Source organism: Cyprinodon variegatus, unplaced genomic scaffold (assembly GCF_000732505.1).
Source record: "Cyprinodon variegatus isolate N-32 unplaced genomic scaffold, C_variegatus-1.0 Scaffold96, whole genome shotgun sequence".
Taxonomy (NCBI): Eukaryota; Metazoa; Chordata; class Actinopteri; order Cyprinodontiformes; family Cyprinodontidae; genus Cyprinodon; species Cyprinodon variegatus.
The window spans coordinates 901548-917634 of record NW_015150549.1 but is presented as its reverse complement, the minus strand read 5'-3'; the positions used below and the strand labels follow the sequence as shown (position 1 = coordinate 917634).

At 36.8% G+C, this 16087-nt stretch overlaps 1 protein-coding gene across 1 annotated transcript in view; it reads left to right on the top strand.

Annotated features, from left to right (window-relative positions):
• The window catches only part of cacna1i (calcium channel, voltage-dependent, T type, alpha 1I subunit), a 223517-nt gene that overhangs the window by 74515 nt on the left and 132915 nt on the right, over window positions 1-16087 (top strand). The window contains exon 3 of the mRNA XM_015374068.1: window positions 14598-14709. Within this exon, the coding sequence (XP_015229554.1) occupies window positions 14598-14709 (112 nt within the window). The remainder of the gene's footprint in view (window positions 1-14597; window positions 14710-16087) is intronic.

Here is a 16087-nt window from a genome sequence, read left to right as displayed (position 1 = left end):
CTCTGGGTCGCGCTGGCGCTTGTGGCTATCTCCAGCAGTCAATGGGAGAAAAGGTGGGTATACCCTGGACAGGTCACCAGTCCTTTGCAAGGCAACACAGAGACACACACACTCACACCTAAGGACAATTTAGAGAAGCCAATCAAACTAACAATCTTGTTTCTGAACTGTGGACAGAAGATGGAGTACTTGGAGAGTACATGCAAACTTGATGCAGAAACATCCAGGGTTGGGGAACAAACTCAGAACCTTCTTGCTACAGAACAATTCTACAGACTGTGGCACCATGCAGCCCACATTGATTTGTTGTTTTTGCAGAATTTGGAGTAGTGCATTCACCAAACTATCAACTTGTCAACTTAATTAGGCTGAGTTGAATCACATCTGGACAATTCAAAGCTTTCGAGTTGTCCAGATGTGATGCATGATAGTGTGTGTGCTGCCTGCAAAAACAGGTGTCTAATTGGCTTATTCTATGGGATTAGTAGAGCAAACTCTACAGTTATCAGTAAAAGCTGGATTATATCTACCTGATATAAGCAAGACCAACGCTGCAGCAAAAACTTTATTCTTTGTTATTAATTAATACAATTAACCATACTTTACAATAATGAACCCCTCTTAGATTTAAAATTCCAATAACAAGAAAGTTAGAAAGTCTAAACATTTTTAAACATAAAAATAATTACATAGTTACTTTGTTTTGCAAAAAGTGTCTTACTGAGCAGTAACTGAGTTACTAATCTAGTTACTTTTTTGAAGAAGTAATTAGTACTTTATTGTTTATTTTTGTAAGACTGGTTCTTGTCAAGCTTTCACTTTTTCATGTTTATCATGATGTCTTAAGCAGATATATGCTAAAATCAGAAGAATACTGAAAATACACATTTTGATCCTTCTGCTTTGGACAGCCATTATTTTTTACAGTGCATTATGAACTGAGGCGTCACCAGTTTTCTTAGATCTCTGTCCCCTCCTACAATTAATTTTAAGGGACTTATTGGTCCTGAAAATAGCCAAATGTATTCTTTTTTCTGTTACATCTGAATGAAAAGTTGTGATATTAGTGTGAATTTGTTACTAGCTTGTCACTAAACACCCAATTTATTGTTGCTTTGCCACTTAAAGGAGAGGGTCTGAATGCAGACCTGTACTGTCAGGTCACCCAGACCTGCACTGTCAGGACCCTGGCTGCAGACCTGCATTGTGAGGTCTCCCTTGCTGTTAGAACGGGAAGTTTATTCAAAGCCTTTCTAGGGTGAAAGCTTTCATCGAAAAACTCCCTGTGGAGCTAGCTTCCTTTCACAAACAAGTGTTGTTATGCTGGAGCCATATGTACACAATTTTACTCCCCATCAAACTCCTATCTGGAATTATAGATATGTGCTACATAGAAATAAATCTCTTCATTTGGAGCGCTGAATGGAAAAGGGCATTTAGTCTAAAAGTCTTTTTCTAGACGACAATGGTTTTTGGCTGTCCTTTTTTTTGCTTACTGTAATTTACTATAATTTAAACGTATCCAGTTTAACACTGTCATAAACTCTAATCTGGCAGCAAACACATACTGTGCGCTAGGGTTGGGAATTGAAACGATTTTCATGATTCCGATTCCCTTATCGATTCTGTGCAATGATTCAATTCCTTGTCGATTCTCTTACCGATTCTGTGAAACAATGAACTTGGTGAGTGCACGGTGACTTTCGTCCAGCTTCGCCTGGGACATTCTATTTCTGGCTGCCTCGGCGAAAACAGAAGGCAGTGAATGGGAGCTGCCAGCCTCTGGGCCAGCCAGGCTACATGTCTGCTCACAGTCATCTAAATCTAATGGAGAAGGCATCCGTTTAATGAAAAATCATTACTGTGCAATTTCAGGAAATAAACTCATCTCCCCCTGATTTCAATAAATGAGCATCACCTTTCTCTCGCTCCCCGAACTGTGGAGTAACTTTGTAGCATGTTTAATAACCTCAAAGACAGGTAGGAAACTGGTTTATTTTTCAGAAATGGCATATGATTTACTAGGAACCACATTAACCGTTAAGTGAGCTGCCAAACTGTGCCATGGAATTGGAACACAAAGAACCGGTTCTGAACAGGAACCAGTTTTCGATTCCCATCCCTACTGTGCGCTATTCTTCAAAGCTTTGAATACAACTTCCGGAATAAACTTCTGGTCCTGACAGTGCAGTATATGCAGTCAGACTCTCTTGACTTAAAGAGGCATTAACTTTTCTAATGATACTGTCTTCTGTGGCCAAAACATAGAACTGCAGCACATTTCTGCTGGATCTCGTAGCTTGCGTTTGTAGTTGAGGCGCTATTTTTTTATTTCTTTACGTGGAATTGCCATTTGTGCCTGAGTTGTGCTGGATCCTGGTCACTTCAGAGTATCCACAAAATCGGTTTTCCTAGCGCTATCCTAGTGCTATTGCGGTTATTAGCTGTGTGTTAGGTTGGACCCATTCCACATGCACGCTCTTGACGTCACATCCCCCAAACAGCGCAAGAATTCCAAACCAAAGTAAATTTAGGAAAATAGGCTACAGGCTTATAGATGCATCAACGCTGATCTAGGGAGTTGTCTGCTCTTAAAATGATGTTTTAGTCCCGGAACAGATGCTCGAGCCTAGTGGGACTTTGGGGTCCCCCAAGTGCAACTGGAGGATGTGTGTGTGGATCAGGAAATCTGGGCATCTCTGCTTGCACTGCTGCCTCTGCGACCCTGCTTTAGTAATAAAGGGTTAAATTAAAGTTTAAAGTTGATTACAATTGCATACATTTCCTGCTGCCATCAATTAAACATGAAAGTCAAAATTATTTTATTCAAGTCAATAAAAGTTATCCATGGCCTTGTCTTGATTTGGCCTCAGTTGCCAGTTATTAAAATAGTTTAGATCAAGTCTGAAAATGAGTTTCTGTACATTTAGTTCGCATTCAAATGTATTAATGTTTTTCAAGGAAATAAAACTGTTCCTACTGTTATGGTATGTCATCAGGGAAATTTTCTAGTGGTTAAATGAACTCAAGATATTTCTTGTGGGTATCCTGCCAGTAAGGGAAGAATTGTCACGTAAATGGACATTTCCATGCAGGAATGGACAATATCAACATTGTAAGCATATGTTATTGCAAAACAAAAATATATTTACTATTTTGGTCAGATTTAGTTTACAAACACTATGAAACTGCTTTCATTATCTATACCTATCTTGTGTTGCCCTGCCTACCCCCTCTCTCAACTTCTTGTTTTTTCTACTCCTTGTGTTTTTTTGCTAATAATAATAAAAAAAAAATATTTCAATTATTTCAATGCATCAGTTTTAATCACAATAGTTGTGTCCCTTTATCTAAGCATCATTCTGGCAACAAGACATGAGGTTGTCCGTTTTGTATAGTTGTATAAAAAAACGGGAGAAAAAAAGTATATTCTTTTTCGGTGCATCCAGAATTAAATATTTCAGCTATATTTAAATAGGAGAAATAATTCTTTTAAGAACATGGATCACGGCTTCCCTTTGTAAAATCTGTCTTTTTTCTTTTCTGAATTGTTTGCTACCACATGTGCATAAATTGGTGTAATGCTGACAGGAACAATGTGCCTCCCAGGACACCTTACTGATAATATTGTCGGCAGGGCTGTCCACACAAGAGGAATACATATAAATAGGATTATATTCCCACTTATTTCTTTCTTAGTTCCTTTCATAGTGAGGGTTATTTGAGTGTCAGTATGTAAATGTTCAATAAATTAATTTTATCAGTAAAAGCTGATTTTTTTTTTTTTACTTTTTTAATTTAACCAAATCTCAGCAACCAAATAAACCAGCCTTTTCTTAGGATATAACCTTGCATGCCTACTAAATTTGCTATGAATCTGGATGACAGTATTCATTAGTGTGCATTGTAAAGAAATCTTTTGAATAAATTGAATTCATAAATTAAATTAAGTGAGGTTATAAGAAGAAGAGTTAGCATAAACCCAATATTGAGTAAGGGGTCTGCTTTTTGTACACAAGAGTAATTGTAGAGTAAGCAGACCTTGTCGTGTGTTGAAGTAATTTTAACATCAAGTAAACATAAATCTGCACAGTTGTATCGATATTTCCTTTTATCATATTATAATACTAAAAAAATTACAGTAAAAAAAAAATAAAAAATCATCCAATGGATGTTTTTTTCATTTTTTCTTTCCTTTTGGACATGCTCTTTTTAGCTATCAGCACATAAAAGCATTTAAAAAGCAAAAGGTTTAAGATAGGCTATTTTTTCATAATATGATTCTCACTCAATAAAATCCAATCTAACATTACTATTAAATGGCTGTTTAGTAATGAAAAGCAATTACAAACATTTACAAGCAGTTATGAAAATTAATGAGATCCAACTATAGTTATTGTTAGGGTAACTGTTTTCGAAATAGGCTTCAAGCTAGGAAATAGCTTGCAGGCTTCAAGCAACATGTCTGTTGAGCAGCTAACTGAAGACTTGATACCCAAGCCGACAGTTAAGGTATAGTTGGTGCCTGAGGAGTTATTGTAAGGGTTTGTCCTTCAACTAGTGAGTTACTTATTCTAGCCTCTGTCTCTCCTGTTGTGTTGTTGGGCAAGTAATTACTTAACATCAGACTGTGAAAAGGTGAATGAAAGAATATGAAGTGAAGGACTTTAGAGTATATACTACAGACTAGCCTCGGTTCACTATTTTTGTTATAAGGACCTTTTATTGTTAAGTGTTTTAAGCTACATACACTATAAAAAAAACTTTCTCAATTTACAAGAATTGAATGCATGTGTTAAATACATTTTTTATTCATCAATAGTTCTATTTTACCAAAAAAAAAAATTGAATAATCTGAAACAGATTGAAATACATGAAAGACTACATTTATTTTTTGTAAATATTTACAGTATTTGACATTTAGTACATGCGTTTCCTGGCAGAAAAAGGACAATATAAAGTTAGACTGACTTTGGGCTGCAATCTCATGCAGAGATATTGACCCCAGAGATTTTATTTGGGACTTTTACTTGCATGTTGATTCCCTTTGCATTACATTTTCTGCTCCAGACAGAACTGTGCAGTTCATGCCACCCATTGCTACTTTGCCTTCATGCTGTTTGCTGCCAATACGTATTACTGTCATCATGACATCGCCCACCGGGCTCGCAGGTGCTGAAGTAACAGACTGGATCCTGTGTAGAGATGGCAACAGGGTATGAGTATGAGTGTTTGTGTGTAACAGAGCATGTGTAGGTGAGAGGTCATCCTAAATTTGCACAACGAAACACAAGACAATGACTCAAAATAATTGGAACAGCAGCCTCTGGATGTGGTAAGACTTGAGTGGGTCTTCTGCATCTTGAAATACTTATTTAAATTAATATTGTTGTAGCTTTTATTGTCTGGTCTGCCCTTCAGCTTTATTTTCACCCTCTCCCCTTTCATTTTTCACCTACCACGGCTAAAGTTAAGGACATATCTTTTTGTTCATATTTTTTATGTGACATTATCTGTGGGGACAGCTGTAGTTTTTTTTCCCCTCGTGTGCAGGTAAATCAGATTTAAATATGTATTAGATATAATGAAAAAGACTGAAAAAAAAAGAATAGATGTAAGACTCCAATCATCATGTGGTATGATGATTGTGGTACCAATCCATTCCAGGTCAAACATATTTCAATTGAAAAAAACTATTGACTAAATTAGTGCTATTATATGCACAAACAAATTGAATGTAAAATGGTTGAAAAACCATAATCAATGAAAATGATGCAATGATGTCACAGTTTGGCATGGATTTATTTTTGAGAACCTAAGTTTATGTTTAAGTTTGGAATTAGTTTAAGTTGGCTTTCAACTCATTTAGTAAACTGATATATTTTTAAACCAGTTCACTGCAGAAATACAGCAAGGTAAATCTGGTAAAATTATATTTTAGGAACTGATTTGCCTAATGAGAAATCAGAAAACCTTTGGATAATTGATTTTAACAACAATAACAACGACCCTAACAACTCCCTTTTCAGAGGCATTGGTTAGTATCGGGTATTGCAGGCTAACAAAGACCTCACAGACTCCCCATTACAAAGGGGCGGACCTGTTCTTCGGGTTTAATCTGCATGTTTTCTAAGCCAAATCAAGGTTTTACTGCGCTGCTCTATGAAGCCTGGAACTCAACGCTAATCCAGACATTTTCAATTGTAGCTTCCTTGATGGGAAGCAAAATGTCTTCAAACTTGGAAAACAAAACCTAATGGTTTGTTTTTTACCATTTTCAACTTTCTAGGACCACCCAGTGTTGACAACATTACTTACAGTAACTAGTTTTAGTTACTAGTTACATCTCCAAAAAAGTNTAGTAATGAAAAGCAATTACAAACATTTACAAGCAGTTATGAAAATTAATGAGATCCAACTATAGTTATTGTTAGGGTAACTGTTTTCGAAATAGGCTTCAAGCTAGGAAATAGCTTGCAGGCTTCAAGCAACATGTCTGTTGAGCAGCTAACTGAAGACTTGATACCCAAGCCGACAGTTAAGGTATAGTTGGTGCCTGAGGAGTTATTGTAAGAGTTTGTCCTTCAAATAGTGAGTTACTAATTCTAGCCTCTGTCTCTCCTGTTGTGTTGTTGGGCAAGTAATTACTTAACATCAGACTGTGAAAAGGTGAATGAAAGAATATGAAGTGAAGGACTTTAGAGTATATACTACAGACTAGCCTCGGTTCACTATTTTTGTTATAAGGACCTTTTATTGTTAAGTGTTTTAAGCTACATACACTATAAAAAAAACTTTCTCAATTTACAAGAATTGAATGCATGTGTTAAATACATTTTTTATTCATCAATAGTTCTATTTTACCAAAAAAAAAAATTGAATAATCTGAAACAGATTGAAATACATGAAAGACTACATTTATTTTTTGTAAATATTTACAGTATTTGACATTTAGTACATGCGTTTCCTGGCAGAAAAAGGACAATATAAAGTTAGACTGACTTTGGGCTGCAATCTCATGCAGAGATATTGACCCCAGAGATTTTATTTGGGACTTTTACTTGCATGTTGATTCCCTTTGCATTACATTTTCTGCTCCAGACAGAACTGTGCAGTTCATGCCACCCATTGCTACTTTGCCTTCATGCTGTTTGCTGCCAATACGTATTACTGTCATCATGACATCGCCCACCGGGCTCGCAGGTGCTGAAGTAACAGACTGGATCCTGTGTAGAGATGGCAACAGGGTATGAGTATGAGTGTTTGTGTGTAACAGAGCATGTGTAGGTGAGAGGTCATCCTAAATTTGCACAACGAAACACAAGACAATGACTCAAAATAATTGGAACAGCAGCCTCTGGATGTGGTAAGACTTGAGTGGGTCTTCTGCATCTTGAAATACTTATTTAAATTAATATTGTTGTAGCTTTTATTGTCTGGTCTGCCCTTCAACTTTATTTTCACCCTCTCCCCTTTCATTTTTCACCTACCACGGCTAAAGTTAAGGACATATCTTTTTGTTCATATTTTTTATGTGACATTATCTGTGGGGACAGCTGTAGTTTTTTTTCCCCTCGTGTGCAGGTAAATCAGATTTAAATATGTATTAGATATAATGAAAAAGACTGAAAAAAAAAGAATAGATGTAAGACTCCAATCATCATGTGGTATGATGATTGTGGTACCAATCCATTCCAGGTCAAACATATTTCAATTGAAAAAAACTATTGACTAAATTAGTGCTATTATATGCACAAACAAATTGAATGTAAAATGGTTGAAAAACCATAATCAATGAAAATGATGCAATGATGTCACAGTTTGGCATGGATTTATTTTTGAGAACCTAAGTTTATGTTTAAGTTTGGAATTAGTTTAAGTTGGCTTTCAACTCATTTAGTAAACTGATATATTTTTAAACCAGTTCACTGCAGAAATACAGCAAGGTAAATCTGGTAAAATTATATTTTAGGAACTGATTTGCCTAATGAGAAATCAGAAAACCTTTAGATAATTGATTTTAACAACAATAACAACGACCCTAACAACTCCCTTTTCAGAGGCATTGGCCTGTATCGGGTATTGCAGGCTAACAAATACCTCACCGACTCCCCATTACAAAGGGATGGACCTGTTCTTCGGGTTTAATCTGCATGTTTTCTAAGCTGCTCTATGAAGCCTGTAACTCAACGCTAATCCAGGCATTTTCAATTGATATAGCTTCCTTGATGGGAAGCAAAATGTCTTCAAACTTGGAAAACAAAACCTAATGGTTTGTTTTTTTTACCATTTTCAACTTTCTAGGACCACCCAGTGTTGACAACATTACTTACAGTAACTAGTTTTAGTTACTAGTTACATCTCCAAAAAAGTAGCTAAAGTCTCTTTCCCACTGAAAATAGTAGGTTAACCCAGATTTTTTAAACATTGGTAAACCGGTAAATAATCGGCATTTGGCACCCTTCCCATTGGCCAAAAGCGCCAGGTCTATCCCCTGCTGGTGAGCTGCGTGGCCTATGTCCCACCATGGAGAGCAACATGTAAAGAAGCCAGCTCGTAGTATGTGTGCTTTATTGTGGTTCAGTGTTGTGTGTGGCCTCCAAGTCTCCTCCCAGACCTGGACTAAAGCATCTGGCAACTCCTGGACAATCTGAGGTGTAACCTGATATTTGTGGAAGGGTCGAGACATAATTTCCCAGATGTGTTCATTTGGATTCAGGTTGGGAAAGGGTCAGGATGGGTGGGGCAGTCCTTTGCTTCAATGCCTTCATCTTGCAGGGATTGCAGAGGCATCCAGCCACATGAGGTCTACCATTGTCCTGCATTAGGAGGAACTCAGGCCCAATCACACTAGCATTTGGTCTCACAAGGGGTCTGAGGATCTCATCTCTCATGTAATGTCAGTCATGCTACCTCTGGCAAGCCTATGGAGGGCTGTGGGACCCTCCAAGGGAAACGCCACGCCCCACCATTACTAACCCACTGCCGGTCATGGAAATATGTTGCAGGCAGCAGATCGGTCTCCATTTTGTCTTCAGACTCTGTCACGTCTGTCACATGTTATCAGCATGAACCAGCTTTCATCTGTGAAGAGCACAGGGTGACAATGGTGAATCTGCCAATCCTGTTTCTCTCTGGCAAATGCCAAATGTCCTAAACAGTGTTGGGCTGTAAGGACAACCCTCACTAGTTGTCAATTCCATTTGCACATCATGAGAAATTGATTGTCAATCAGTGTTTCTTCCTAAGTGGATTTCACAGAAGTTTGATTTTATTGAAGTTATAGTGTGTGTAGTGTTTTTTTAAGAATATATAAATATGAACACACAAGTATTTTTCAATTAAATATTAAACCTCCAGATAAATAAAGACATTCCCCCAAATTTGGTAAATGACAGTCATTAGTCTGTCGTTAACACACGCCTCCAGTGATTGCTGCCTGCACGATACTATCTTGGGAACTGCTGAGCGGCATGTGTTAATGTGCTGTGTGTGTGTGTCAAAGTATATGTCACAGTTTTTCTGAATTAAGCAACTCAATTTAGGAATCCTCTTCCAAAAAGTGATACCTCTCCCTAAGGACTCAGCAGTTTGTTACTCTCATCAAAATAATAAATATTTATGTCACCTTTATTAGGTCAATTTATAATGATATCAGACTGAAACAAATCCCACTTTTGTCTACTCATTGTGACTAACTAAAGCCTACTTCATCCCGGTTTATTTAATTTAATAAATTAGATTTTATGTCATAAACATATTTCAGAAAAAGTTGAATAACTTAATCAGATGAAAACTTTTTTTTTTTTTTATGGTGCAATCAACTTTCAAGAACAACACCTGACAGTGTTGCTTAATACTCCTCTTTTTACATCTACGATCTAAGTGCACACACAAATATGCTAAGCTTATTTTTACTTATCTGAAATAATTAAATTTATTATGGTTTATTTTGAATTCTTATATTTAATGCTGAGCCTCTACTCCAGTAACTATAACTATTTGTGATCAGGACATGGTTGAATGAAATCTCCCCGTACTCTCGGGGAGGAATGTTGCTGATCCGATCCAATTATTAATCGATTCATCAAACAAAGTATAATCTTAGTTGCAAACTTAATTTTATTGTGACATTCCAAACACATTTCTTACATAATAAATCTGATGTGGAGATAACAGCAAACTAAACCAACATGTTGATGAGGCAAACTACTGTACTAAAATTTATGTGGCATCATTTGTGAGCTCCAACAGATTTCACAGAATCCAATTACTGAATAAAATTAAACTCTCACCTGAAGCCACTTCACTCTCTACTTGTGCTGCAGCATCACCACTCATTGTTTGAGTTCCCTAAACTCAGCCATATAAAATACAAATTTATATTTATTTTGTATTTAAATAAAAAAAGTTGCTCCTAAATTTATTAGTAAAATTATTTAGACGTCACCTGAAGCACTGAAGGGCCAGCTGCATCACCTTGAAGCTGCCCTGCATCATTATTACTGGATAGCTGTGTTTTCTATTATCATATAATAGGAAATTATGCAAGTGTGTTTTTGATATTAAATGATTAAATGTAACACAACCTTTTATAGTATCCTGTTACTTACTGACTGACTCTTAAAATAGCTCCTTATGTCTATTTTCTTTTTTAATGGCATCTATAAAGCACAACACCAAGATAGAGCCTAAGTTTATTCAAATATAAAATCACTTTTAACAAAAATAATAATAATAATAATAATAAATATATATATATATATATATATATATATATATATATATATATATATATATATATATATATATATATATATATATATATATATATATATATATATATATATATATATATATATATCACTATCTTATCTGTAATAATATCCAAACTAAAGACCCAGATTCAATCATTTTTACCAGACACTACAGTAATGTTTGTAGTAATTTACTTGTGGACCATGTGGAAATCTATGTTCCGGTAAAATAAAATGAATGCAAATAGTGTTCCTCTGTTTTTCTTTATCCTATTTCTAGAAGTAGAAATAGTCAATTAAATAGCACTATTATGTGGAACCCTTATTATGCTTTCTAATCAAAAAATAGCAGATGTTTGGGTGTCCATTTTTCAGTATTCAATATTTAGTTGTATAAAAAGAAAAAAAAAAAAAGCTTTTTGTTGATAAAATGTACTATACTTCAGAATTAAATATTATTTTGAGATGCTAATATCAAAACACTCTCTTGCTTCTTTTCAGAAGTGCAATTAGTAGCTTCAACCTGGTTTACTGTAGATAATATAAGCGCTGTATTCTAGTGTGAATAACATTTTTATTTCACACTCCAAGCACGCTCGCACGCACACATACGGACCAGAAAACAGTGAATCAGGAAGAGAGGAGGTGTAACTTAAGGCAAAATAACCAATGAGAGTGCAACACAGTTACATGAGCTGCTAAGTGAAAGGTACAGGAAAGACCAGGCAAGCAGTCAGATGAAGTGGCAGCAGAAGCTACCAGGCAGCGGAGCTCCTAGAGGAAAAGAGGCGACTGCTGCAACAACTCTATATTGTAAATTATAAACATGTTATTCACGTTGAATTACTGGTAGGGAAAAAAATCCCTATGGCCCCTATGCAAACCTACACCTATGGGATTTCAACTGGCACATTTGATACAGGGAGGGTGAAGAGTTTAATTGTACCAAGCGCTAAAATCCCGAAAGCAGTGGTTTCCTCCAGCATCTTTAAGATTCCACCTTCAACTGTGCAAGGTTCATCAAACCAGATTCACCTGATGCTAAAACTAGCATAATTTGTGGCACCACTACACTTGTCTGTTGTAAACACCCTGGCAGATGACATTAGCCAATCAGTGATGGTGAAAGGTCAGGGAGGCTTTGCTATGAACCAGTAATGATGAATGATTGGTGGACATGTGTTTTAATAGGTTAACTCAAAAACCGCCGATCTGACTCTGAACCAGCCTAAATTATCTCCACACCCCAAAGCAATATTTACCCTCAAAATGAAAACTGCCCAATTGGCTGGTAAACCGCCCAATGTGGCAACACTGACACCTGAATATTTCATTGGCTACCTTGCTGACATTCACAGTTGTGATATAAAGTAGAATAAGCAGTTATGAATGATACAAACCACGTTAATAACTTTGATTTGATTGACGATGCGGAGCATGAAAAATGTATTGTGTCTACAAAATCCATTTTAGCTGTAAATTAATCCAAAATAACGTCTTTCAATTCTTTCAATTTTGTCACACTCTTTTTTTTTTCTTAGTTAAAACATATAGTAAAAATGTCAGAAAGTGGTGTTGGTTGAGGAGGACCCAAATGCAGAGACGAGTTGGCAGAGGTGAATTTAAGTGGTTTAATAAGGTTCACAGGCACTGAGGCAGGAGGTTCACAGGCACAGAGGCAGGAATCAAAAAATCCAACAAAAAAAAACTCACGAACCAGAACCTAGGAGACATCAGGGGAAAACCAAAATCTAGGAACCAGGAAGAGATGAGGAAGGCAGACAGACGATTGACCAGGGGTTAGACGAGAGGTTAGACGAGGATCCAGCAAACAGAAACTGAAGAGGGAGGGCTTTTTAAGGGGACAGAGACAGGGAGACAACAATTTTTATGTAATATCAGATCAGTTTTGCATTGTAGACATTTACAGAGTAGGCCTTCTGTCTCCTGGATGCCATCTCACAAAGCAGGGTAGTGGCAATCCAATGTTCTAGGGTAAATGTCAACACATCTCGGCCACTTTCATCTCAGGAAGGTAGGAGGCCATTACCCTGAGTATAATTGTTACAAAATATTACTCCATGGAGCAACCCTTGTCATTAGTAGGTTGTAGCTCCTACTTTTCGAGCTGAGTTCTTCACAAGAAAGTGTTGGAAATGTTATGTCCTTTCTAAAAGAACCTGTTGAGGTTGGTGTACAAAAAACAAGGCTGGAACTGTTTCAACCCATAGCCAAACTAATTCAATACACACATACACTGTTTAACTGTGAAAAGGGATGTTTTTATAATGCAAACAACATATATTCACAGGTGTGTGTGGGGGGTTATGGGGAGAGGGGTATGGGGGCATTCTGCGCCCTTCTGCCACAACATTTGTGAGGGTTTGAGGGGTGCCTATCCAAAATTGGTTCAGTCACACCCAGCATACAGCTCAGCTCACGGTCCTTCTCGTTCAAAGCCTTTGTGAGCGCATCAACCGCTGCTGGGAGCCTGATCAATACCCAAATTGCCGCAGACATCCTCTGTAATTGTAGATACATCAGGTATCCTCCAAATCCAAACAGGAGAAATCCTAGTATCCTATTGTAAATCCGAGTATCATAAATCCTAAGATCCATACATCTTCGATATCCTCCACTGATAACATTTTAAAACACACCATCCTCCAAGCCTTCCAGGAGTCCTTGGTGTATCCCACGAAGTATGTCCTGGCAGGACAGGAAGGGTCCCCTTTTCCCTGTCTTCCAGTTGAGAAAATTTTATCAACTGCATTGAGAGACCAGCTGACCAGAACCATTGTTTGAACTCAGGTGAAATGAAGAGAGGGTTCAAAAAGACAAGACACAGCAAAGCAGGGACAGAGCAGTGAGTTGCAGAGCAGCTGGAAAATGCGACAGCCTCCTTTAACAGTCAGAACTTGCCCTGCAGTTTTAAAGATTTTGTTCAATATGATCCCTATCAGCTAGCATGTACTAATCCAAGGACTGAACGAGCCTAAGAGTGTATGCTTATGAAAGGAAACGTGAGAATCTGTGCTTAAATGTGGGTGGGTGAATTTGAGCATTTATGTATCTGAACCTGCTGGTTGTTTTTTCACATGTGTGCTTTTTTGCTCATGTAAGCACTGGTAAGTGGGTGTTTGTGTGCAAACCTGTGTGTGTGTGTTTATGCGTATGCCTGTATTTGCCCACTCATAGCCTATCTTTATCCACGCTGTGATGTCTACAATAACCTGTTTCTTTGTTGAAAGGTTCAGGCAGGGCCAAAAGAAACATGTTGTGATCGCATTCTTTTCTGGGAATTCTCTCTCTTCAAACCTGCAGTTTTACTCTATAAGAGATCTGTTTCGTAAGCAGGTTTCTTTCCTTTTGAAGATCATATGCTATCAGCAGCTGGGGCGGTGTTTGAGGCTGCACACAGCCTTAGGGAGAACCTGATATTCTTGGGAAGATTTTCATTCATTCACTTGCTGGCCAAGCTGTTAAGTTACCACAGAAACAATTCATATTATATCATACTGTGACACCTTGATTTTTCTACAACCAACATCTGATATTGGATTCTGCTGTTTTAACATTTTTCCTAGCTACTAGTGATGTTCAAACTTTTGTGCCATATGAATATTTGCATAATCACCCATTCCTAGACTTGCTTTGCAGAACTTTTACAGAATTAAATATATTGTAAAGGTAATCTCTAAGTTAATTACCTTGATTAAAGTTGAATGTTACAAATTATTCTGGGTTTTTTAACTGTTGAATAATCTTTTAAGTACTAAAGTTCTGTTCTTTGATTTAGTAAACTGTGAGTGGACATTTTCTTTGACTATATGTTTCCACATGGTTCGAGCGTGTCAGCATGATGGTAATCCTGCTCAACTGCGTGACCCTTGGGATGTACCAGCCCTGCGAAAACATCGACTGCTCCTCAGACCGGTGCCAAATATTACAGGTACACAAACTGTCACAATTATAAATCCAATCATTACAGTGAGAAATATTTATGTTAGGAATGGATGAAGAACTTCCACTGACAATATCTGCTGATCCTGGATAATGTCAACTTACTCACAGTTAAGTTAGCCAGAAATTTTACTGAAGTAGGCATAGTGATATTTCACAAATTTCTTACTTAAATAAAAGTAGGGAATACAGTGGAAAAGAATTCTCCTTAAAGTACTACTTCAAAAAGTTGCTGAAGTAAATGTAATTGATTAAATGTAACTATTTACTACCTACCTCTGCAGCTCACTATGTGTCAGCAATCTGTTTCAACAAATCCAATGGTTAACTCATATTGTAGATCCTACACTCATCAACCTGACCCACACAGAGACAGACACAGATCCACCCAAGACCACAGGTAGAGCACTACAGGTGGAGCTAAGTAATCATTACTCCCTGCAGACTATAACTCCCATTTTCAACTGTATCTGCAGCACACAGCCATTATAATAAATGAGAGCATATACATGGCAGCAAGCAGATGGCAAGCCAAATTTGATTGGCTTCTATTTTTACCAGACACATCACCAAGACTGTAGTAGATACAGAAATCATATCATACCAACAGTAAACTTAACCATCAAGGCATCCAGATTTTTAAAAATCATTCAATAGAGATGGCTAGATTTGCTCTATAGCTTTGCTATGTTAATCAACCCACAAGTACATTTGTATTTATGCCCATTCATTAGCAATTCAACACATAAGATTAATTACTGTGTTGCATATTAACTTAGGTACACTAATAATAACAATGAAAAATCAAATGGAGCACAATAAGAATTGTACAGCTTATCTGCACTCTGTGTACTAAACAAAATCTAGCTTTAAAATTGTCCTTTTTATTGTTTATTTTGTAAAATACACACCTATAATAATTTTTTGTACCCAATCTTTAGTGAAAGAAAAATCCACAATGATCATAGAAATAAGTTGAATGTTATAAAAATGATAAAAATTTAAAAGAAGTATATGAAACAGAAAAAATGAAAGGTAGACATTGTCATTTAACCATGCTGCAACAGAAGGATCTTCAAAAATAAACTCATAAAATATGCCTGGATGAAAAATGATTGTACCCTTAGAAAAGACTGAAAATAATATGACCAAAGTGACATTAAATTAAGGTGTGTCCACTAATTAGCATCAGAGGTGTCTACAATCTCGCAATCAGTCAGTATGCCTATTTATAATCACTGCTCTATTATTTTAGCTCTTGTGTTTGTATTTTATGTATGTATTGCTAATGTACTGCATTTATTTTAGCTCCACTTTGCTTTTGCTAAGTGGGTACTCCACTTGTCAGGCCGCCATTGTAAATAGGA